This window comes from Aplidium turbinatum, chromosome 1 (assembly GCF_918807975.1).
Source record: "Aplidium turbinatum chromosome 1, kaAplTurb1.1, whole genome shotgun sequence".
NCBI classification, from domain to species: Eukaryota; Metazoa; Chordata; class Ascidiacea; order Aplousobranchia; family Polyclinidae; genus Aplidium; species Aplidium turbinatum.
In genome coordinates this window covers 36,138,917-36,162,730 of record NC_137472.1, presented here as the reverse complement: position 1 = coordinate 36,162,730, position 23,814 = coordinate 36,138,917, and the positions used below count along the sequence as shown (strand labels likewise).

Below are 23,814 nucleotides of genomic sequence, written 5' to 3'. Positions count from 1 at the left end.
AAAGACAAACTAAGTGGTTTATTTCTGACCATTATATTAGATAAGCTTCAATAGGTTGACATGTACAGCAAAAGTTACGAAAACGCGCAAATGAAAAAGAACATTTTGACACGTTCGAGACCAAAACAAGATGCAACTAAGTGAGCAGAGTTGCAACATTTAGTCCTAGCAGGGTCGGATTATAACCTTGGAGGCGAGCAGACCTTGAAATCTTTGCTGTCTTAAAGGGCGGGAAAACCCAAATTCACTTTTTGCGAGTTTTTTGTTTCAGCGTGATGTCATTGTGTACAATATGCGTTTTAGCAAAAAAAAAATCCAATTTTTGTTTCCCTCGTCTCGCTAAGGCCGCTTTTGTTTGATACCCGTTTGCGAGGTCTCGCGCGCATCAAGCTGTGATTCTGTTCGCTGTGACGTCACAAGGTACATATAGTTGTGGCCAAAACTTTAAGACCAGACTTGATTTATGACGATTTTTGCATTACTTCAAAATACTGCATCATATATTGTTTCAGTTGCATCATCTTTATGCATCATCTTATATCTGACGCAGTATTTTGAAGTAATGCAAAAATCGTTATAAATCAAGTCTGGTCTTAAACTTTTGGCCAGAACTATATGTACCTTGTGACGTCAAAGCGAACAGAATCACAGCTTGATGCGCAACGAGACCTCGCAAACGGGTATCAAACAAAAGCGGCCCTAGCGAGACGAGGGCAACAAAATTTGGATTTTTTTATTGCTAAAACGCATGTTGTACACAATGACATCACGCTGAAACAAAAAACTCGCAAAGTTAATTTGGGTTTCCCCGCGTTTTAACACTAAGTGACACATTAAAAACCATGCAAGAACACAGTTATCGTGACATAAAAACAAAACAAAAAATGCAAACATTTTCGGCTGTACAGTGTACATGTCCCTAACCGTTTTCAATCATCTCGAGTGCAAATATGATTCAACAGAAGCAACATTTTAAACCAAAATTGCACCAGGCTAAAGCTTCTGAAATTGGTCAGAAAAGTTTACATTTTAAAAATATCACCATACCTACATTAGGCCTAAAGCCTATTATTACCAATGGTCAGTGATGTACGCGCATACAAAAAATATTGACGCCGTCAGCGTAAACGTTCGAAAAACCATACGCCGTATGCGTCAACGTAACTTGTAAAAAAAGTTGGCGGCGTCAGCGCATACACTAGCGTAAACTCAGTTTGTTTGCTAGGTGCCAAACATTCACACGGTATAAACCACTCGAAACAAACAAGTTTTATTTTGAATTTTCACGAAGAAACACAAGCATCTGAAAAGTGTTCATCTGACATTTTGCTGCGTTTTGGTTTCAATATGTCTTTGCCCATTGAAAACATTCTTTCAACTGCAGCGCTGGAAGGTATTGGCGTGTTGTAGCGAAAAAAATACATTAAAAAGTATGCGTTGACGCTATGCGCTGAAAATCCGCGAAAACTTTACGGCGTAGCCTCAAGCGACAACTATCCAAAAAAATGTGGCCGTAAGCGTTAGAGTAAACAAAAAGTCTACGCGCAAGTCTACGGCGTAGAACTTGCGGCGTATACATACATCTCTGCCAATTGTCCTTAGGCTACGGCCGAATGGCAATGTTACTTTCGCAGGTTTGATGAGATAATTTGATAGTATTAGTGATACGAGCTAAATAGTCCAACGTAATTGAGCAATTTTGTTCAGTTAGCTCGACTGAGAGTTAAGATTCGCTCGTAGCGATAAAACTGGGCTAGTGACCATAGTGCCGATGGAATTCCAGAAGACTTTTTATTCTCGGGAAGTGTTCATCAACGATGAGCTCTCTACCGCAAGCTGTTAGATTTAGGAATATCATAAAACGACGACCACAGAGAGGGGAGATCAATGATCAGCAAGACATGTCGACGTGGAAAATTCTAATACTTACATCGCTTTTGTTTTGAAGCGATCGATAGAATGACAAGCACCAGTTTGAAGTTATGTTTATCATTGGAAAACTTTAATGGGCTAAACGTAGTTGCTGCATAGACATTAGACACCATTACGCATGAAGCCATTCCAACATAACTCTTTTCAGAGCCATTTTACGGTCTTCAATGATCACAACTACGTCACATGTTTACTTACTTTTATAAAATGTCCAAAATGATAAATGCAGTCATTGTTTGGTACAAACCACAACGGTTGCTATTGCACATCATTTTAAGTTTTTTTAAAATGCATTTTAATGTAACTTTGGTGATGCGTTTGATCATCAACAGACGATCACATGCAGTGACAAATTGCACAGCAGCTCAAAATCAAATGTAACCTTAAACAAACAAATGACGCACATTAATTGTGAGTGTTTTGAAACTTTACACTTATTCTATTCAGCACAAATGAAATGGGTATAATTTGTATCTTGTAGCAAAACGCACTGTGCCATCCCATTTACTTCGCTTCCAGGCTGTTGGAGTTAAACAGCTGGAATGTGTTTCGAAGTTAGATATGTAGAAGTTCAAAGTAGAAAATCAACATTAGATTTAGGCAAATTATTATCAAATTAAACTCGTATGGCCTGCACGGTACAAGACTTGCAGCTGTCTCACGACAAGAAAAATACCCATTTTCCCGAAGAGTTACAGCAATGTTAAAACACCATTGGATACATGAGCAGTTTTTGCATCCCTGCTTAGAAAACATTGAAAATATAAATGGAACGTAAATTTGCGCCCATGAGCTTTTTATAAACTGAACAGCAATTCAATTTACGCACCATCATTTTGCTGTAACTTGACAAGAGTTATTTATCAAAGTTTCTTACGTTCTCATTTCATAAAAAGTTTTAAAATCCAATCTGTCAGCCACGGAATGGCCCGTTTCGGTGAGTCCGATTCGGTGAGTCCAATTCGGTGAGTCCGATTTCCTATTCGGTGAATTTTTGAATTTTTTTTTAAATATCTGGTACCGTAGCCTAATTATCATTGCCGTTTTAGGGTTAGGGGTTAGGAACTCACCGAATCGGACTCACCGAATAGTAGCAGACCCGTCAGGCAATGCCTTTGAAAAACGAATTAGATTCTAACCCAGCCAGGAAAGCTGGTCTTCTTTTACATTACTGATGAGTCAATGTGAAATTTGCTGACAAGTTGAAAGTTCTTTCTACAGATGAGAATAAGCTGAACCACTTCAAAATATTGTAAGCGACGTTTCGTCGAACAGTCTCTACTGACTTAGAAAAAGTACACCAGGCTTTACTGTGTGTTCAGCAAAAATAATAGAGAATGGGGAGTCATAGAGTAGTTATTTAACAAAATAAGTCCGAGTACAACTCTCTCACTTTATCAAATAACACAGCTCATTTGATGCAACTTAGTATGTAGGCTACACTTGTACAATGCAATCTTACCGTATCGTATCACACGCCTAGTTTAACGTTAACTCAACGAAAGGACGAATCATGCTTAAATTAAGCTTTACTTGCCATATATTTTGCTTACCTAGATTACAAATGGCAAATAATGGTGCTTTAGCTGAGCAATCTACAAGCTGCATTGTCATATACTGGTAACATTGAATAAGAAGGTTAAAAGTAAACCTGCCAAAAGAAAGAGAACCTCAGTGAGACACTGAGACAGTCATTTGCCACAAATTATTTAGATATAATATGTGAAGTCGGATAATGAAAAAAATCTGGCTTGAGGATCTTTCGACCAAGCATCAACAAAAAATTTCACATCATAAATGTTAAAAAATTAAAGGAAGGAGATGAATGACACCACAACTATAAATACTTCACGAGACATTAGTCTGCTGTAGTAGGATCAAAAAACAGAAAAAAGTTACATGTCCATCAAAAATCAAAAAGGAAATTAGATAGTATGGAAGACAGTGGAGTTACTTCAAATCACGTCATGTCCAATTTGTTGTCTTCGCCGAAATGTATAGTTTTCTTGATTCGTAAGAGCATGGTCGTCAACCACTCGTCTATTCGTGTGACTTTGTCGTAGTCAGCGATGGCTTCCGCGAATGAATCAGCTGAGTTGTTCTCATGGGCGTCGATCAACTTCTTGATGAGCTTACACTCGCGGCTGTCCTCGAAAGCGGGCATCCATTCTTGATATTTCTCGATGGCCTGCCTGAAACACGTGGTTACATTTTAACTGGTTGCAAACTAAAAGAATTATTTTTATGAAATGTTGCTTGTGAGTGCAATTTTGTAAACCATCTGTTCAGGGTTGATCAGTTTAAACTGGGGCGGTTTAAACCGGGCAGTTTTGACCACCTATTACTGGTCAAAAACCCCTTTAGTGTATGAATCAAGTTGCTTTTCAATTGAATTAAAAATATTACCCTCCATGTTTAGTCGGAATCGCCCGTTTCGGCTAGTCCGATTGGGCTGATCCGATTCGGCTAGTCCGATTTAGCTGATCCGATTCGGCTAGTTCCCTATTGGGCTACAGTCTTTAGCGGTTAGTTCCCTATTCGGCAATTTTTTGAAAATCCAACGATAATCCTTCGGTAATCCAACAAAATCCAACATCGTTTCTTTTGCATTCCGACAAATTTAGCGAAAAATGATTGAATTATTAAATTTCTTTTATAGTTGAAATTATCGAAGCTTTAGATGAGTGGGGTTTTGACCTAACCATTGAGATCTTAAAACTAAAAAGCGAATTAAATTTATTTTTGAACTATTACTGTTTGCTCAGATGAAATTGACATGTATCATGCGTCGCCGTCTGCATGCAAACTTGGAATATATTAGAATCCTCAACTATTACAAAATTCTGAATTTTGTATTTCGATCTCGAGGCTTTAGATGAGTGGGGTTTAGACCTAACCACTGAGATCATAAATCATATTTATGACACCGGTTACATCCCTAGTGATATGGTACGTTCCATATTCATAGCTTTACCAAACAAAATCGGAGCAACAGAATGCTCACTCCACAGAACAATTAGCCTTGTGGATTACGTAACAAACAGCTTACTCCAAAATAATCATGATGATGAGATTGGGACCAAAACTACAATCGGAAATTTCAACAGCACAGTTTTTATTTGTTCCAGACAAAGGGACCACAAAAGGAATTTTTACATTAAAAATGATAACAGAGACATGTGTCCGATCTCCAGATCTTATCAACGCTTACAGTGAGATGATTTTGAGAGACATCGAACATATGAATGGAGTTAAGATTGGGGTACAAAATGTAACAAGCTTGAGATACGCTGATGAATGATGATACAGTCCTGATAGCAGAATCTGCAAACGATCTACAGGACTTAATAAATTGTGCTGTCAATAACAGTACACCAATGGGTTTAGAGTTAAATTCAAAAACAGAATGTATGACCGTATCAAAAAAGAAAACTTACGGTATCCAAATTGCAACCATACACTCAATGGTGTGTTGCACTCAATGGTGTGAAACAAGTTGATAAATTGAAATATCTTGGGTACACTATAACTTGCAATGGCAAAGTGACACTGAAATTAAAAAGAGAATCACTATAGCAAAGGCAAAGGATACTTTCAGTAAAATGAGCATAAGAGCAGTTAGAAGGCGCCAGATGCAATTTGTAGGTCATATTCACAGACATGGAGATTTGGAAAAATTTGGGATGGGAAAAAGAAGCAGTGGTCGTCAAAGATTAACTTATTTAAACAGATTGAATCAATGGGCCACAAACACAACAGTCCAAACGAACGATTTTATACGAATGGCAAATGACAGAGAAGTTTGGAAGACCATGATCGCCAACGTCTGTATCAGATGAGACACATAATCATCATCAATCGTTTCTTTTGCATTCCGACAAAGAAAAATAAATTGAATTGAAATTTAGCGAAACATAAAAAGCGAATTGAATTTATTTTTGGACTATTAAATTAAAATGTTGCTCACATAAACTTGACATGTATCCTGCGTCACCGTCTGTATGCAAACTTAGAATATATTCGAATCCTCAACTACAGTATTACAAAATTCCAATCCCTAGTTTAACAAGTCAATACAATCAATACGGTACATAACAAGTAGGGTGGGTCGAAACGGACTTTTTCTCCGATTTCATTGCTACAAACTTTCTTTCTTGCGAATAATCATAAAACGACATTCCTGAAAGTTTGAGCTTGATCGAACATCGTCTTCATTTCTAAAAATGCTGATTCTTGCCAGTGTTCACTACCTGTGAAATAAGTAGGGCCAGTAAAAGCCATTAAAGTCATATTTTTTTGGTAATGCAGAAAGTTGTCAAACCGATAACAGTGAAACAACGACGTTTCTACGGTGTCTATTTAAGAAATTATAAAGTCATAAAAAGTTATAAATTTCTGTTTTAGATCATAAAATATGACTTCATTTTTACTTCAAAATACAAAGATTGAGCCGGAGTAACTTTGTAAATGCAGTTCAAACAGCTGCTGTAGACATTGAAATTTGATAATTTGTCTATAAGGGAGACAATGAGAGTTCTCACGCTGAGTCTCACGAAGCATTGGAAGCAACATTTTTATTACTTTCTGTAGCCTAGTATTAGCGCTTGCTGTTTGATGTTAATTTGCATTGTGACATCATCTTGACACATTATTTTGCAACACACAATCCAGTCTCTGAACATTATAAACACTTGCAGTAGGCCACTACGTCGCTAATAAGCTGAACCGTCGTAACTCCAAAATGCAGTTTTGAGAAAATTGAATTTTAAAGTTCACGCTGTGTTTGCTGTACATTGTTTGATCTTTCTAAAAGTTCTCTAACGGAAAAACATGAAAACTATACATTGTTTTTCATGGAGCTTTGTTGTTGAAAAAAAATATAATTCTTTTTTGCAAAAATTGAACGTTAGAACGATAGTTTAACAATAAAAAATTGTCGAAATGTAGTTACAATAAAACAGCAAAATTGTTATGCGAAATAGAAAGAAATATAAGTAAGCCTTAAATATCAACATGCAAAAAACGATTGAAAGAAAAATTAACTAAAAGAAAAGGGAGTGTTAACGTGAAACGTGTAAAATTACTTTCAGAGCAGAGTATCGTAAGTCCCATTTTATTTTTTTGCAAAATTATCGTAACTCCAATTTACGATAGTTCATCGTTCTGTATCATCAAAACTAAAGCAGATGGACTTACGATGCTTTAACAAACTAAACTGTAGTTTATAAAGATATCAAATCAATCAAAAACGCAATTTTGAAAAATTTGGACTTACAATAGTTCAGCTTATTAACGGCGACTAAGTCAACCAGTGCTTCTTCTTCTTTCGTTTGAGACTAGATCAAATTTCAGGGCAGGTGGTGGAGAGCCAGGTGAGTGTAGCTTCGTCCAGCGTTGCTATACCATGCGTTCCATTTGGTGCCTTGTAGATGGGACATTCGAGAACGACATGGTCAGCAGTTTGTTCCTCCGCGCCGCATTCGCAGGCCGATGAGGGAGCCAGACCCCACTTGTGCATGTTGGAATGGAAGCGACCGACTCCGGTTCGGATTCTGTTGAGCTTGACCCAAGTCGGCCGAGGAAGGTCCATACCAGGGGGACGCGCCACCGGGTGGGGCATAAAACCATGTAGTTTGGTGTCGGTGGCGCACCATGCTGCATTCCAAGTGTCTTCCATGAAGTGTACTGCGCTGATGGCACGATCGCTGAATGGTTGTAGTAATTCAACAGCAGCTGGCACAAAGGGGTGTCTTGACTTTAGTTGCCGGGGAGATTCCTGAGGTGGGATGTTGAGTTTTGCATGGAGCAAGTGGTCAGGATCCCCGCCCGGCGAGCCAGGTGTATAATGGCTCCCTTTCGGCGAAGCTCAGCAGGTTGGATGCCTGCAAGGATTGGTAAATACTCTGTTGGAGTTGGGCGCAGGCATCCAGTCACAATTCGCAATGCGTCGTTGATTGGGCTGTCGATGAGGCGGGTGTGGGCACTGCGGCACCAGGCAGGGGCGCAGTATTCAGCAGTGGAGTGAACCAAAGCCAGGGTTGCAGTGCGCAAGGTGTCAGCACCTGCGCCCCAAGTTGTGCCTGCCAAACGTCTCAGCAGGGCGACGCGAGATGTCAGCTTTTTGCGTAGTGACTGTAAATGGTGACGGTATGTGAGTGACCTGTCAAGTGTAACCCCAAGGTATGTTGGTTCTGGGCAGGGCGGCAGAATTTTGCCGTTAACGGTCACTTTCAGATCACGTTTTGCCTCCCTGTTGTTGAGATGGAAGGCTGCCGTCACAGTTTTACTTTCGCTGAGCTTCAGTTTCCATTGATGAAGGTATCCAGATATGGTCGTCATGTCTTGGCTCAACGTCGTTTGTAATGATTGCCAGTCTTTCGCAGAGTGCAAGATGGCCAAGTCATCAGCATATGCATATTTGTGAGATGTTGTTGATGGTAGGTCATGCGTAATTGCGTATAGACGTTGAAAAGGAGGGGAGCCAAGACTGATCCCTGTGGGACACCGTTTTTGAGTCGCCGCAGTCTACTTGGTTTTCCGCTTCCGGTGGTAAGGGTAAAACTCCTGTTGTGGATGAGTTCCATGATCATTTTGACCATGTGCCTGTCAGGGAGTAGGCGGAGTAGCTTGTAGACTAGGCCATGGTGCCAAACAGTGTCATAGGCTGCTGTTAGGTCGATAAAAACAGAGAAACTCTCCTCAATATTTTGCCGAGAAACTCTCCTCAATATCCTGAGTTAGTAGTGTGACTTGGTCTACAGTTGACCTCCCGTGTCGGAATCCAGCTTGTTCGTTGGGAAGCAGTGGGTCAATTATTGGTTCGACACGGGCGTAGATCAGTCTCTCAAGGATCTTGAAAGGGATGCAGGGCAAGGAGATGGGGTGATAGCTCTTTGCATCGTCTAGTGCTGAGACCTCAAGAGTCAAGGGTACTTTTCGAGTACAGAGCTTTGACTCTTACTATTAAGTAGCTGGTTTGGTAGGTAGGCCTACACATAGGCGCCGACTTTTATTTTTGCACGGGGTGGCGGATAGCACAATATGGCAACCTATAAACTTTCAAACTGCATGTTTTTGTTTGATTTTTACTAAGCATTCGAAAATTGCATTTTTTTAATTTGAAAATAGATATTCATTTAGGGGGTGGAGCTATCAATCATCGAGATAATTTTATTTCCGAGTATTTTATAGCTGTCATAATTTATAGCGATATTGAGCAGTTTAAAAATTTTCAAAAAAGATTTTTGGGGGAGGCAATGGAAAGATCGTATTTTATTGATTAATAAATCCCATTGTAAACCTAACAAATGTAACAATGACTTATGAAAAGTAACAAATAAAACGATCGCAACAACAATAAGGAAAAAAATCGTAGCCACATGTTGCGTAATCTTCTTCACGTAGCTTGCTTGATGTTACGCGAGTATTATGCTTGAGACAAAAACAATCATTTTTTTCACAATTTATTGTATTGGTTCACCTCTTGCTTTACTTGACTTGAAGCGAAAACCAATGATCAAAAATAGATTTAAACGTCCGTTCAAATTACATTTATTTGCAGTAAGTAATGTAACCTAAACGGGGTGGCTGCCATCATGCCATAGAGGTTATGGGGTGGTGTGGCTGGCCACCCCGTAACCCCGTAAGTCGGCGCCAGTGGATGCATTAGACATTTGAATTTTTGTAGTGATTTTCAAGCGAAATAGAAGTGTTTTGTTAGTTGTTCGAGTGTGTTATTGTTCAAAATACATGTAAAAACTTACATCCGAGTTATTAATTAGAGATTAGCATAAATTTGATGCTTTAAAACAAAGTCATATATTATTATATATTTCAAAAAATAAAGTCATATTTTTCAATTTTTTAGGTAAAAAAAATGGCCCTAGTAATAAGTAATAGCACAACGTCACTATCAAAGCAGTTGTAATTATTAGGGTAGGCCAGTCCGTGGTGCATTCCCAGGTCCAACGTCAATGCAGGTGAACAATGGTTGCGATTATTACAATTCAAGTACTTGACATTTCTTGGCACATTTTCTCAAATGATCAAAATATAGTCATCATAACACACATTATTACCTGATTTGTTGCCACACAAGTGTGGATGCGAGCCTTGCATTTCTCATCACGTCGGGAACAACGCCAGTATTTCTTAAGCCCGTCTGGACTATATTGAGCTAGTTGAAACATGTAGCCATCATGTAGAAAAACCTCACCTTTGCGCTGCCTACTAATCGATTCCTCTGCCATGATCAAGTAACATCAACTGAGAGTCTAACGAAGGAACTAACCAAAGGCATTTCAGGTCATGTAACGCCGAAACCCAGGTTTACTCTAAACTGCCACTTAGGTTTTAACTTTATCTTTTATGGCAAACGCTATTTGGCAACTGTCTTTTTTTCGTTGACACGTTTTCGCTGAGACTTTATCTCATTAACCCCTATTGGTAATCATGAAAACTGTTGTTTTCATGTAAAACACATATTTTGAACGAACCCAGACATCAAAACTCGTCATTTTTACATTGATTAATATGGAACGTACCATATCACTAGGGATGTAACCGGTGTCATAAATATGATTTATGATCTCAGTGGTTAGGTCTAAACTCCACTCACCCAAAGCTTCGAGATCAACTATTGTGGAATAAAATACAAAATTCTCTACTGCAAATAAACAGAAGGCGTGGTTGAATTTAGAATTTTGTAATAGTTGAGGATTCTAATATATTCTAAGTTTGCATGCAGAAGGCGACGCAGGATACATGTCAATTTTATCTGAGCAAACATTGATAGTTCAAAAATAAATTTAATTCGCTTTTTAGTTTTAAGATCTCAATGGTTAGGTCTAAACCCCACTCATCTAAAGCTTCGATGATTTCAACTATAAAAGAAGCGATATTACAACATTCTCTAAATAAACAGAAGACGTCGTTGTCCATTTTATGTGAGCAAACAGTTCAATTTAATAATTCAAACATTTTTCGCTAAATTTCATTTCAATTTGTTTTTCTTTGTCGGAATGCAAAAGACACGATGTTGGATTACAGAAGGATTATCGTTGGATTTTCAAAAAATTGCCGAATAGGGAACTAACTGCTAAAGACTGTTGCCCAATAGGGAACTAGCCGAATCGGATCAACCAAATCGGACTAGCCGAATCGGGCTGTAGCCGAAAAGGGTAATAGCCGAATCGGATCAGCCCAATCGGATCAGCCCAATCGGACTAGCCGAATAGTAGCAGACCCAATTTAGTAATGATGTTCAACTATATTTTGTTTTGATCAACAATACGGTAACCTAAATGCTGGATTTGGAACAAAAAATATTCAATTTCTCTGTTTCATCATCATCATCATAATCCATCGTCGGTTTGCTCCCCACTAGTGGGGTGGCCGATTGTTTCCGCGCAGCAATTGTTTTAATCCCTTTTCTCCATTTCACCCTGTCCCTTGCATCTTCCTCCTTCAGTCCAACTTGATATTTTTGATATTTCAATCAGTTGGTTATTTTAATTATTGAGAAAATTCATATTCTTAAAATAAGTTTCTGATGCTTAAAATAAGTTCCAAAAAATGCTTGGTAGAACGATGAACCATTTGCACAGCCAACTGAAGTACAAGAATTTATTCCACCAAATTTTTTTTTTATGAAAAACATTTGCCATCAATTTTGCCATAAAATTTGCGCAACATTTGCCTTCCCGTTGCGTAGCACATAAGACGTAGCACGACATGTAATTAAGATAGTAATCTTAACGCTGTTTGATGTCTTGTTTTTGGCGGCGCTCAAACAAGAGAAAAATTCAAGATAAATATAATCTTTCGTACGAATTTTACAGGCAGCCATCTGTGGCTGCCTGACAGGTCGTTATTGGCGGCCAATAATGGAAGTTCAGGCGGCCATGGCCGCCAGCTATTTCGAGGCCCGCATATCAAAATGGTCACAACTCACAGCTGCTTTTATATTTCCTAAATAGCCCATAGCCTAGGTTGCCGACCATTCACTACATAAAAATATTTTTCTGGGTTTTGACCGGTTTAAACCTAGTTTTCACCGGTTAAAATCAGATTTAAACCGCTTAGTGGTCAAAATCAGTTTTGACCACTTAGATATCAACCCTGCATCTGTTGAAAACAATGTTGGTTCAGCCTGAGGTAGTGTTTAGGTTTATTTCTTTGGTGGACAGAAGCACAGATATATATCAGCACAGAAGCAAGGGTGGCTGATACAAGATACCTTTTATATCGCAATGTAACTGCAAGAATGTCGGCAAAAGATTTTAGAAAAAAACTGCAACAGTTGCAATATCAAGCGCAAAAAACGCAAGATAAGTATAGTATCATCACGAAATAAAGAAACTATAACAGAAACAATTCAAATGATTTCAACTTCAGTAAAGCACAGCAAACAAGTTACCAACACAGAACATACCTCGCGTCAACTCCACTTCCTCCAAGAAGGAATTGGCATAAAGTGGCCTTAAACATGTAGTCTTTCGCAGCGTATTTCAATAACGGGCTTTCAATCGATGTCATGGCGACTCGTTCGTACAATTCAATCGCTTTAGTGTATTGTTCCAACTGTGCGGCGTACGAGGCTACTTTAAGCCAACATTTGTTGGCGCTGCTCTTGGAGTCCTCACCGTCATAGTAGTCCGAAGCCTGCAATATTAGTGACGCTGCGTTACAACCAATACAGCGCTTGGTTGCAGTACTGTTTTAAGCTGTAAATTCACAGCTGTATAGTGGATGCTTAGCTGGAGTAAAAAAAAATATATAAAAAAAAATATAAAAAAAGATATTAAATATTATAACCTGCATAAAGGTTAGGATATAATATTTAATATTTAGGTTATTATAATGTATAATACAGGCCTCGAAATTCACGGCGGACACGGCGGACATGTCCGCCGTCACAGCATGTGATGTCCGCGGGAAGTACCCTCTAGATCGGTCATATTTGTCCGCCGAGAAATATCGCAGAAACTAGCGATACAAATCGTCATTGCATAGCACGAACAACTGTTGCAAGAATATAATTTGCGCTGGGAATGCGAAATTATCGCATTCCAAGCGCGCATCTAGAAAAAGTTAATACTGTATCTTTTAGCTTCCATTCAAGCAGAAAAACTTTCGAATTTTACGTTGCTTTAACGATTGATGACATTGAATCAGCGTAACAAAGGTGAATTTTTTGCTAAGAATCGATGGGAGTACCGGTACTTCTACACTAATCACGCGCAACTTAGTTCAAGTCTTACGTCACAATGTCTGGCTTTGATCTCCGAGTAATATTGATAAGGCAAGGTTGGTTACAAAGTTAGATTATAAGAGTAGGCTACTACAGCAAGATGCAGCAAAACTTAAGTTTTGGTATTACAGTAAGAAAGAAAAGGCCCAGGGAAAATTCTGAAAGTGAGAATGAGGGCGATGAACCTACTACTAGGAAATTTAGTGGTGATAGACGCATATATTAAATGAACAACGAATGTAAGGATTAGCTTTGTCCAAGATCACAACATATCGTTTACCCCAAGCCATCAATTTCCGATCATCAAGGCCATCAACAATATGAGTGACAACGAAAAAAATCAAAAGAGGTTGTTTGAAATCGCATATTTCATCGCTAAAGAAGAGCTCGCATTTACGTTTTTCCCTCAACTAGCCGGTCTGGAGAAAAGACACGGAATAGATCTCGGTATCACGTATCTTAACGACAAGCACTGATCTCGTGGAGATTGGCGCACGTCTTTGAAGATCGATGCTATTGAAGCTCTCATCATAAGCATATGTTTGGATGGCCTTGATTGCGCTGATTATAACTCCGAGCCTGCCGTGGTCTCGTGGAATACTGATACTATTTTGAAAAGGCGACCGCATCATGGAGAGGGGAAAAATAATTGTGCTTTTTCTAATGTTTTGTTTATTCTTTTCGTCACTTTCGCTCACATAACATGTAAAAATAAACCTAAAGAAAAAAGCCTATAGTGAAACTTTGCACATCAGAAAATAGTAGCGTTACGCGTTAGAGTTTTCCGACTCGTGCCCAGAGCATTGTGACGCAAGAAGCCACACGACCTCGTTCGGCGGAAGTTAATCAGTTATGCGGCGTATTATTTTTTTATTATTTATTTGCATCAGACACAAAAAGTCCATAGAATTCAAATTTTTAACAATCATCATCATCATATTTAGTAGCTACACGGCGTCAAGCGCACGTTGTTGGTCTGATGAAAGCCTTTCAGAGTAACTTTGCTGAAATTTTAAAAAGCCAAAACCGTAGCTATGATTCTCAAATGGCGAAGATTTATCAAGATAAAGGGATTAAGTATGACGATCGACGTTAAAACTGGTGTGTCCGCCGTGAGACTTAATTTGTCCGCCGAGATAGCTGCTCAGACCGGACACGTTTGTCCGCCGTCAACAAAAACGAATTTCGAGGCCTGTAATATTTAGTTATTATATGCATATTAGTTATTATAATATTTAGGTTATAATATTTAATATCTTTTCAGGAATTCAGGTTTAGAGGTTTTTTTTGCAGATTAAATTACAGTTGTAATATTTAATATCTTCTCAGGAAGTACAGGTTTAGAAGTTTTTTTTGGCAGATTAAATTACAGTTGTAATATTTAATATCTTTTCAGAATTATCGATTCTTTACTGGTTGCATGTTTTTTCAGACCTTCTGATGATCCGTTAGGTGAAACAATTTGTAAAGGCTTCAGATAGTAATAACTATATTTGATTTAATTCGCTCTGCTTTGCCTTTTTGCTTGGCATTGAGCACTTTTTGTAGTATTAATAGTTTTCATTGTTTTTTTATATATATTAAAAGATGAGAGCTATAAAAATGACAGTGTGTATTTTTGGATCAGGCAAATGAATGAGAAGCGTCCACACTGGCATTGCCTCACCAATCACCATAGAGCTGGCTATGTCGACCCTAATACGAGAAAAATATATTTAATTGGGTGCTTGCGATGCATACACCACGAGACCTATTGCACAAAAAGTCACACAGCAGCTCTGCTCTACACAAGCGCATACAGAGTAAACTGGAAATGGATTATCCAATATACCTACTAGAGATGACATGCTGCCGGAAGAACACTAACTTTACACGGGAGCAATAGAAATAACGAAGTTTAGATAACACAGAGCATGATTTCTACTTCCCATAGATTGTAACGCTTCCACTTTACTAACTTACAGCAGGCTTCAAAAATACACCAAGCTCATATGAACATTTCTGTTACTTGAGATTTCAGAAAAAATCTTAAGTTTTACCGAAAAGACACAATCGCAGTCGGCAGACTTGTGTCTTGAAGTACGGTACACTGATTCCACCCACCTTTTCATAATGTTCAATGGATTTTTCAATATTCATGGCTTCCGATTCATACAACTCCGCAATGTTTATGTGGTGCTTTGCTGCCATTGTAAATCTCCCCATGTCAGTGAAAATATCAATTGCCTGAAATAAAGTATACCATATATATATACATTTGATGCACAAGCAGTAAAACAAGCAACATCTGAAAAAGTTTGATATAACATTGCTGGTCACTCATCAACTAGTAACAAAAAAAATCAAAACTGCACCGGAAAGTATGCTCAGTTTATTGTGAGAAATAAAAGATATTTAGTTTATAAAAGATGTAACAGTAACAATAAACTTTTTCCACACTTTTCTAAGTTGGCAGCTAAATTTTGAAAGTCGACTGCAATTTAAAAAAATAGACCAATAAAAAATCAAGGCCTGGAGACGCGTCAAGTTGAAAAAAAATTGAAAAAAGAGTTTCTTTGTGCTTAATCCAAAGAAAAAAATTCCAAAATTGATCAGGAATTGTTAAAGAAAATGCGATTTAAAAAAATGTTAGAAATTTGATGAACCAACAAGTGGGCTTACAAATGGAAATTGACTCTTATAAAAAGTAAACTGTTCTGGACTAATTTGCAATTTTTTTGTTTGTTGTATCCAGGCTTACGCCCAGTGATTGAAGATTTAGATTAAATGGACGAGAAGGCAAGGAAGCCAATCTTCGTGATCACCTTCAGGCTTGTCTTTAGGTGTCTTGCCAAAGACACAGTCGCATGCTCTTGAGCGGTGTCGAACCTTTCGAACGTCGTTTCAAGGCTCTCACCACTCGGCAATGCAGCTGGCTAATTAATTTGCAATTGACTATACTATTAAAATAGAACTTTGAATTATACCAATTTTTATCATTAAATTGTCACTAAACTTACAGGTTAACTGCTAGCCTCGCCGTTTTTTTTTTGAAAGTAGTGTTGTCAGACGTGCTTAGATCAATTTTTATAATGTACTGAAATTCATATCATCAAAACTTCTTTTTTGTAGCCTTAATTTTTTGTGCAAACTATTATATACTATAATAATATTTCTTCTTAACTTGCTTTTAAATACTTGTTTTTACTTTTTATCGCTTAAGCCTTAAGGCTACCTTTTGGTGACATTGCAAATCCATTTAAATTGCTAAAACTTGTTTTATTAGTGATTTTCATAAAGCTTTTGAGATTTTGAATTTAAATTGATAAGGAAATAAAACATAGTAACTTTAGCGGGTTTAGCATACTTTATTTCACACAAAATATAACATAATTAAATAAAATAAACTCAAACGTTTTCGACACGTACGTTAGGGTGTGGCTGGTCCCGACCAAAAATTAAATACTTTACTAAATCAGCTCTTCTTTTGGCATACTCTGTGGATGGGTGATACAAACTCACCTGCAAAATTTTAGCTGATTTCGACAACATTTAGGTGTAGCACACGGGATTTAAAGATTGCGCAATCACGCAGCACCAAAAATAGTCAAAAATTGCTTGTTTTTTAACATTTTTCAATAATACAAGCATATTTTCAACTAAAAAATGTATTATTGGCCTATGTCAAAGTAAGTATTGTTTGCATTATAATATTTGGGTATTATTGTGATAGTTTATTTGCTTTTTCTCCTAATTTCCATAAATTTTTGAGATTTTTTTTCGTCGCAATTTTTTTCGTCGCAAATTGTTGCAATTTTTTCCTTTGAAGACAAGTTAACCTTAGAACTAAACAGGGAAAATGGTATCAAATCTTCTGTAAGGTACCACTGATGCTTTGCAAATGACGCGATTGCGATAGTGGAAATTTCCTCATCAACATCTTTATATGCGAAAAATTTACTTATTAGTTCCAGGTCATTGTAAGGTGCATCAACTGCAATTTGGCAAGTAAACCACCATGGCACATACACAAACACTATGAAATTTACAAATCGTTTCAACTTTAAAAATTGTGATGATGACAAAATTACATTTTTTTTCAATTCAGTTTTAATCTTGTTTTCAAAAAGAACAATCTTAATTGCATACAAAACTCGTGCCATCCACCGTGCCTGATGGAGTGCACCAGGCTTTAACATCGTGTAATTATCAAGTTCCACTAAGTTTGAGCCAGCGTATATCAATGAAAGTTGCAACATCTCTCTGTAGTCATCCCTGCACCGAAATCTCGTATTCGCAGCCATCATAGAGGTAGCTGTTTCAATTAGTTGTGCTTTACAGTCGTATAAAAACTCTGCATTATTAACATCTTTCCAATTGAAAACATTTAATTCCGCAAAATCTTGATTTGTAATATTGTCCCAGTTTGTTTTAAAGCGATTAAATAAAGTGTAATTTGGTCCTCTGGATGCTTCAATTTTGAGTTTGTCATATACATGAGTTAATATGATTTCACCAACATGGTGTCTGCAAGCAAACCACAGTAAACCTTTATTCAACTTATCCTGAATATATATACAAGCTCCACTTTTGTGCCCAGTGTTCGATGCAGTTGTATCAAAAACCATTCCTGCAATTGAAGTTTCACTCACATTCCATGTCTTAAGGAGTGAACAGGTAACTTCTGCAATAGAAGGCCCGGTTTGGCCTGCACCTTGGTGTGTGTGCATTGCCGGCACGCCAAGAAGTTTGGAATTTCCATTACCACTAATTAAAATTGGGATCCTTTCAATTGTTTTGTCCTTGTTGTTCAGTGTATCCATTAGCTTCCCGTCCCAATGTATTAATCCAACTTCTGGTGACTTCCATGTTTCCCGGATGCATTCTGCAATTTTCTTACTTGATGTAATCCTATAACGATACGACTGAGAACAGTGTAGATTCACTTTTTTGGGATTACCAGAGCAGGCAACAATAAATGACTCAAGCAGCGCAGATAAAGCAGTTGGAGAGATATTGTTGCGAATAGCAGTAGAATTTATTACTGGTGACTTTAAAACATCATGGGGAACAAATATGTTAGTTCCAGTTTTCACCGTTCCATCGTGAGACGTTTTGGGTTCTAAACTAACAGCCATGTCATGAATATCCCAATCATTATCCTCAGCTTCTGATTCTGTAAGTATATTACATAGTGTTGATGTCGATGGTTCTTGGTTCGTAGCTTCAAAGACTTTTTGTTTTGATTCAGTTTGTCTCAATTCTCGCTTCTTTTCAATTTTTGTTTGGACTTTATTTATTCCGGCTATTGTTGCTTTTCGGTTTGACATCATGATTAGAAATGCTATGTCTTCCTGAATTTGGACATTTTCTTAAGCCTTTTTACCTACTTTAGATTTGGTCATATTAGCAATAGGGTTTTTTATCCAGAATGGCATAGTCTCATTCATCTTCTGCTTAAATTTTGTCAGCTTTGGATTCTCGCCCTCTCTTCTTTCCAAGCTGAGTTTCATTATTGACTTATACTCATTAAATAACAATTCAATCCTTTTTATTATGTTATTTTTTGCAATACGTGGTATAGTTGTTTTCTCATAGAATTTTAAAACTTCATCTGCAACCTTTTTGGCAGCTGGTCTGATGATGTCTTGCTGCTTTGAAAAATCATTATTACGAAAAAATTCCTTCCAAGCAATTACTGACTTTAATATTTGTTTGCGAGTTGGAAGACGAGCTCTGTGAATAATTCTGTCATCATCATGAGGTAACGAATTAAAGATAAAAAAACGTTGATCCTGGTTTCTGGTTTTTATGCTCATTTTTGATGCTTGATGAATGGTGTATTACATTTAGAGTATTATTATATTACTTTTCTAAACTGACCTGTAAATAGATTGAACAATATTGAACACTTTTCACTGTATGGATGCTGCAGTGTAGCATAACTAATATACTACACATCAGTATCAGTACAACTCGAATAAAATCAATAAAACACGTTAGAATGGAAACTGTCATTATATCACTCTACGTTATACTGCACTACTTAGTCTAAACAGGCCTAATAACACTACCTACTACTTAACAGGAACAGACTATATCAGTGATTGTCTGATTGACTTTAATTAATTGCATTCAATACATTAATTACCTTTCTGAATCATACTGAATTTGACTGCTGTAAAAAGTACATAGACCTATGCAGTGCAAGACTGCACATTGGAAGATTTAGCTGTGCACAGTCAAGCTAGAATAGATAACAATTGGCTATTATGACATATACCTTAATGGAAATTTACCAAAACATGCTTGTAAAATTCCATGTACTGAGCTATTAGCTGGGACATTGTATTGAAAAACTTAAAAATCATGTTTTTTTAATTAACTTAAAAAATTGAACAGCTGGAACTTACTTTGACGACAAAAAATCTATAAAAATTGAAAAAAAAACAAATAAATTATCACAGTAACACCCAAATATTATAATACAAACAATACTTACTTTGACATAGGCCAATAATGCATTTTATAGTTGAAAATATGCTTGTATTATTGAAAAATGTTAAAAAACAAGCAATTTTTGACTATTTTCGGTGCCGCGTGATTGCGCAATCTTTAAATCCCGTGTGCTACACCTAAATGTTGTCGAAATCAGCTAAAATTTTGCAGGTGAGTTTGTATCATCCATCCACAGAGTATGCTAAAAGAAGAGCTGATTTGAATAACATAAGGGGACCAGCCACACCCTAACGTACGTGTGTCCTCATCAGGAATTAAATCTGCAATACATAAAATGAAAAATCGTAAGATAAATTTGACTATGCACTGTAACTGTAACGACACTCTGGACTGAAAGCACAAACTGAACAAATGATACGAGAATGATTACGAAAATGATGAAACCCAAACCTAACAACTAAAAGTGCAATTAAAGAGCACATCGCCTCTTGTGAAACGTGCACTGACAATGTCTCGATCGACCAATTTAAAATCATCTCTCGAGGCAGATCTGATTTTCAGACTAAGATCATGGAAGCCTTAAGAATCAAACGTAACAATCCATCTCTCAACCGGCAGTTATTCGCCTGTGGCTCATCGTTCCTTTTGTGTGTGTTCTAATTGTTTTGTCCAATGCCTGTAGTCTACACCTCACGTGATCTGTTTCCCACCGCATAATTTACTCGCAATCATTCTCGTATCATTTGTTCAGTTTGTGCTTTCAGTCCAGAGTGTCGTTACAGTTACAGTGCATAGTCAAATTTATCTTACAATTTTTCATTTTATGTATTGCAGATTTAATTCCTGATGAGGACACACGTACGTGTCGAAAACGTTTGAGTTTATTTTATTTAATTATGTTATATTTTGTGTGAAATAAAGTATGCTAAACCCGCTAAAGTTACTATGTTTTATTTCTCTATGGTTCAACAAAGCAAACTCTCTACCAAAGCTTTACTAAATTGATAGGGCTAATCAAACTTTATCTAAACAAGTAAATAGCACCTATGTTTTTATTCTATTACACTTAATCGTATCTCACTTTTTATTGGTTTGATTTTCTGAATTCATATTTGTTGGTGTCAAATTCGTATGTTTACTTTGCCGTTTTGTACATGTTTGCACCAGCAGGAAAAACACATAATTGAATTCAACTTACTCTGCTGAAACAAGAAATAGCCTCCTGAGGATCTGACTTCTTGTAACAGCCAGCAGCATCCACCAGGTTTGACGCAGACTCATGTTTATTTTGCAACTGGATTTGAATTTCTGCTGACTTACAAAATGCTGCACCGGCTCCACTCCATTTTTTTGCCATCTGTTAAAATATTTTAATTAGGCTAGTCACTTTTACTGAATGAAAAGTGGACAGGAAAAAAACCACAAGAGGTAATTTCCCTGTTCCCTTTTTCATAGTACCACAGGTTGAGAACCACGGACATAAATCCACTGGCAGCTGGCACCTTACTAAAACACTCTGTGTCTCCTGTAATTATAAATCCTTTGCTAGTGCATTGACATGGCAATCAAGAACAAAAAGTAAAAAAAATCGTTTTCTTATCCTTACTGCAACTGAGTGCCGATATACAGAATTCATTGACAGTGAGAAGAGTAGTTCAGTTTATCCAATGTGTGTTTTGTACACTAGATCTAAACTACAACTCAGGGACGCAAGGTGTTGCCTTGTCTGCAGTTACACACTGCATATTATTATCATCCACTCATGCAACTGCTGGCTTTTATATATGTTTTCACACTTCTATCATTTGCTGCTTTTTCATCCAGATAATACCAATCTTCTCTTTATCATCATCCCACCATTTACATTTTGGTATCCGTTGAGCTCTTTTTGTATCTCATACGGTAGTGTCCAACTGTCCATACTGTGGTTTTCTTGGCCAATGGTGACAGCCTTGGCTGTTTTCTGAAGTCTTTGCTTCATGTTTTGCTAAGTACTTTAATTTTGTTTGCTATTTCAATGTGTTCTGTTACAGATAATTTCATGTCTTAATTTTGTCATTGCTGTTTAGCCTATATTCAATATTTGCCGCCGTATTTCGTAGAGATGCTGCCAGTTTACTGTACTTCTGTTCCAAATGTTAATGTTGGCAATATTACTCTGTCTACATAGAAAACAATAACTGCTGTATTTTATCATTGAAATATATATATTTCTAAATGTTGTACTGATATCCGAGTATATACTTAACATCTCTTTGAACAATTATAAGAAATAAAGAAACGAATTATTGCAAAGTAAAAGAACTTACTTTAAAAAGGTTTCCAGCTCGAATGTATCTATCACACGCCTCTTCAAGCTTAGAACTTCCACCAAACAAAGAACCAAAGAATCCTCTGCTGGATTTTGCAAGCTTATCACCTTCTGCAATTAAATCCATTGCTTCTTTTTCCTTGGAATCCATTTTCATTCAATGTTTTCTTAACACAACTTTTATATATACCTATTGTTTTTGAAATTTAACAAATTTATTATATTATCATCTATTAATAAAATGAGCAACAAAAGCTGTTTTAACGTCGAAATTAAGCAATGAAAATAAAATTATCATTTGCTTTCATACTTTGAGCCATTATTAAGTGCAGCAGTAACATTTCATACTAGTAGGCCTACTGTAGGGTGGGTCATTCCATGCCAAATGAGAAAATTTTTTGGAAAAATTACACCACATGTCATAGATTTTATTGAAAATTGGCATACTTGTAGATGTCAAAGAAATATTAAGAATGCAAAAAAATTTTTTGAAAAATTTTAAACATTGGTGGAGTTATAGCTAACTGCTCTAGGCTGATGCTGAGCTGCGTCGGAGTCTGCCTCGCTTTCTGACCTAGTCTTATTCTGAAACGATCCCTGTTCCATATCTAGAAAGCTAAAACCTCAATTGCTAAGGTAACAGGGTGGAGTTATGGTCGTTAGAAAAATCACCATTTTTGCCTGCTCTGCTTCAGTGATTTTGTCCAATTTCTTGTCATATTTCTAATTTCTTAACTTACGATCATACAATATGGCTGAAAATTGCTAGACAGACATTTTAAGACCCAAGGAATCCAAAAATATAGATTAAAAAGTCGTCAGAGAAATGCTTGATATGATTATAAAGGTTTCAATTTGATACATGCATTTTTCGGAGGCCAAACTTTGGGGGCCTATAAAAAAATGGGTATAAAAATTAAGAACTGAAATTCACATATTTTATACTTATACCAATACTCTTTCATGTCAAATAAAAAATATGAATTAATTTTGATAACTACTATGATAAAAGCTAAATTTTCTGACTTGAAAATTTTGTACTTTATTACACTCATTGTTCAAGATTTTTGTCTATGACATCACAATTTACATTATTGCTTGTTGATGACATCACAATTTACATATTGTTTGTCATGACAATTGTTATGTAGCTCATGAATGAATTGAATACTGGTATATAATGCACTTAAGTTCAGTGTTGTAGGCCATGCACCATAGTAATATTAGTGGTAACTTGTAGAGTTAATTACCGTACTCTTTCAACTGTGATTTCAATTTTAGGTTGACCTATTACTATTAGTAATGTATTATTCCTAACATACTCGACAGATCTTGCAACCAGGAAATATACTTTTCCCACTGTTCAAGTGTTCAAAGCCCATCTATCTGCTTGAAGCAGAGAAATGTCAACGTTCATAATAAACATGTTCATCTGTTTCGGCAAGTCCACCAATGTCCACAAACCCACTGCTTCTAGCAAAGTGAATTTTATGGCACATTTTTTCCATTTTTTTGCAATGTTGCATTGCTGTGATGAATAATTGTGTTATTGTAAAAGTAAAACTAATGTAGTACTAATAGGACAACCTAAAATTGAACACTAAACCTAAATGCATTACCAGCATTCAATTCATTCATGAGCTACATAACAATTGTCATGACAAACAATATGTAAATTGTGATGTCATCAACAAGCAATAATGTAAATTGTGATGTCATAGACAAAAATCTTGAACAATGAGTGTAAAAAAGTACAAAATTTGCAAGTCAGAAAATTTAGTTTTTATCATAGTAGTTATCAAAATTAATTCATATTTTTTATTTGACATGAAAGAGTATTGATATAAGTATAAAATATGTGAATTTCAGTTCTTAATTTTTA

At 36.7% G+C, this 23,814-nt stretch overlaps 1 protein-coding gene across 2 annotated transcripts; it reads right to left on the bottom strand.

Annotated features, from left to right (window-relative positions):
- On the bottom strand, window positions 1-22,896 carry LOC145776894 (alpha-soluble NSF attachment protein-like). 2 transcript variants are annotated; one of them, XM_082588118.1, is made up of 6 exons: window positions 21,931-22,896; window positions 20,820-20,978; window positions 15,287-15,409; window positions 12,365-12,594; window positions 5,370-5,481; window positions 4,030-4,124 (listed from the first exon to the last, which is right to left on the bottom strand). In XM_082588118.1, the coding sequence occupies exons 1-5, from the start codon at window positions 22,087-22,089 to the stop codon at window positions 5,394-5,396; spliced, it is 759 nt and encodes a 252-aa protein (XP_082444244.1). In that variant the 5' UTR covers window positions 22,090-22,896; the 3' UTR covers window positions 4,030-4,124; window positions 5,370-5,393. The 2 variants fall into 2 exon arrangements, with proteins under 2 accessions (XP_082444241.1, XP_082444244.1); XM_082588115.1 differs by lacking the exon at window positions 5,370-5,481 and having other exon boundaries at window positions 1-4,124.
- Between the last annotated feature and the right edge of the window lie 918 nt (window positions 22,897-23,814).

Bases quoted from the DNA above. Each gene is read 5' to 3' on its own strand.
- LOC145776894 (XM_082588115.1), bottom strand. From the start codon at position 22,089: ATGAAAATGGATTCCAAGGAAAAAGAAGCAATGGATTTAATTGCAGAA. The intron at 15,410-20,819 runs GTAAGTTGAATT...ACTTTATTTCAG, and splicing joins CTATTTCTTGTTTCAGCAGA to GCAATTGATATTTTCACTGA. The intron at 12,595-15,286 runs GTGGGTGGAATC...CTAATATTGCAG, and splicing joins CCATTGAACATTATGAAAAG to GCTTCGGACTACTATGACGG.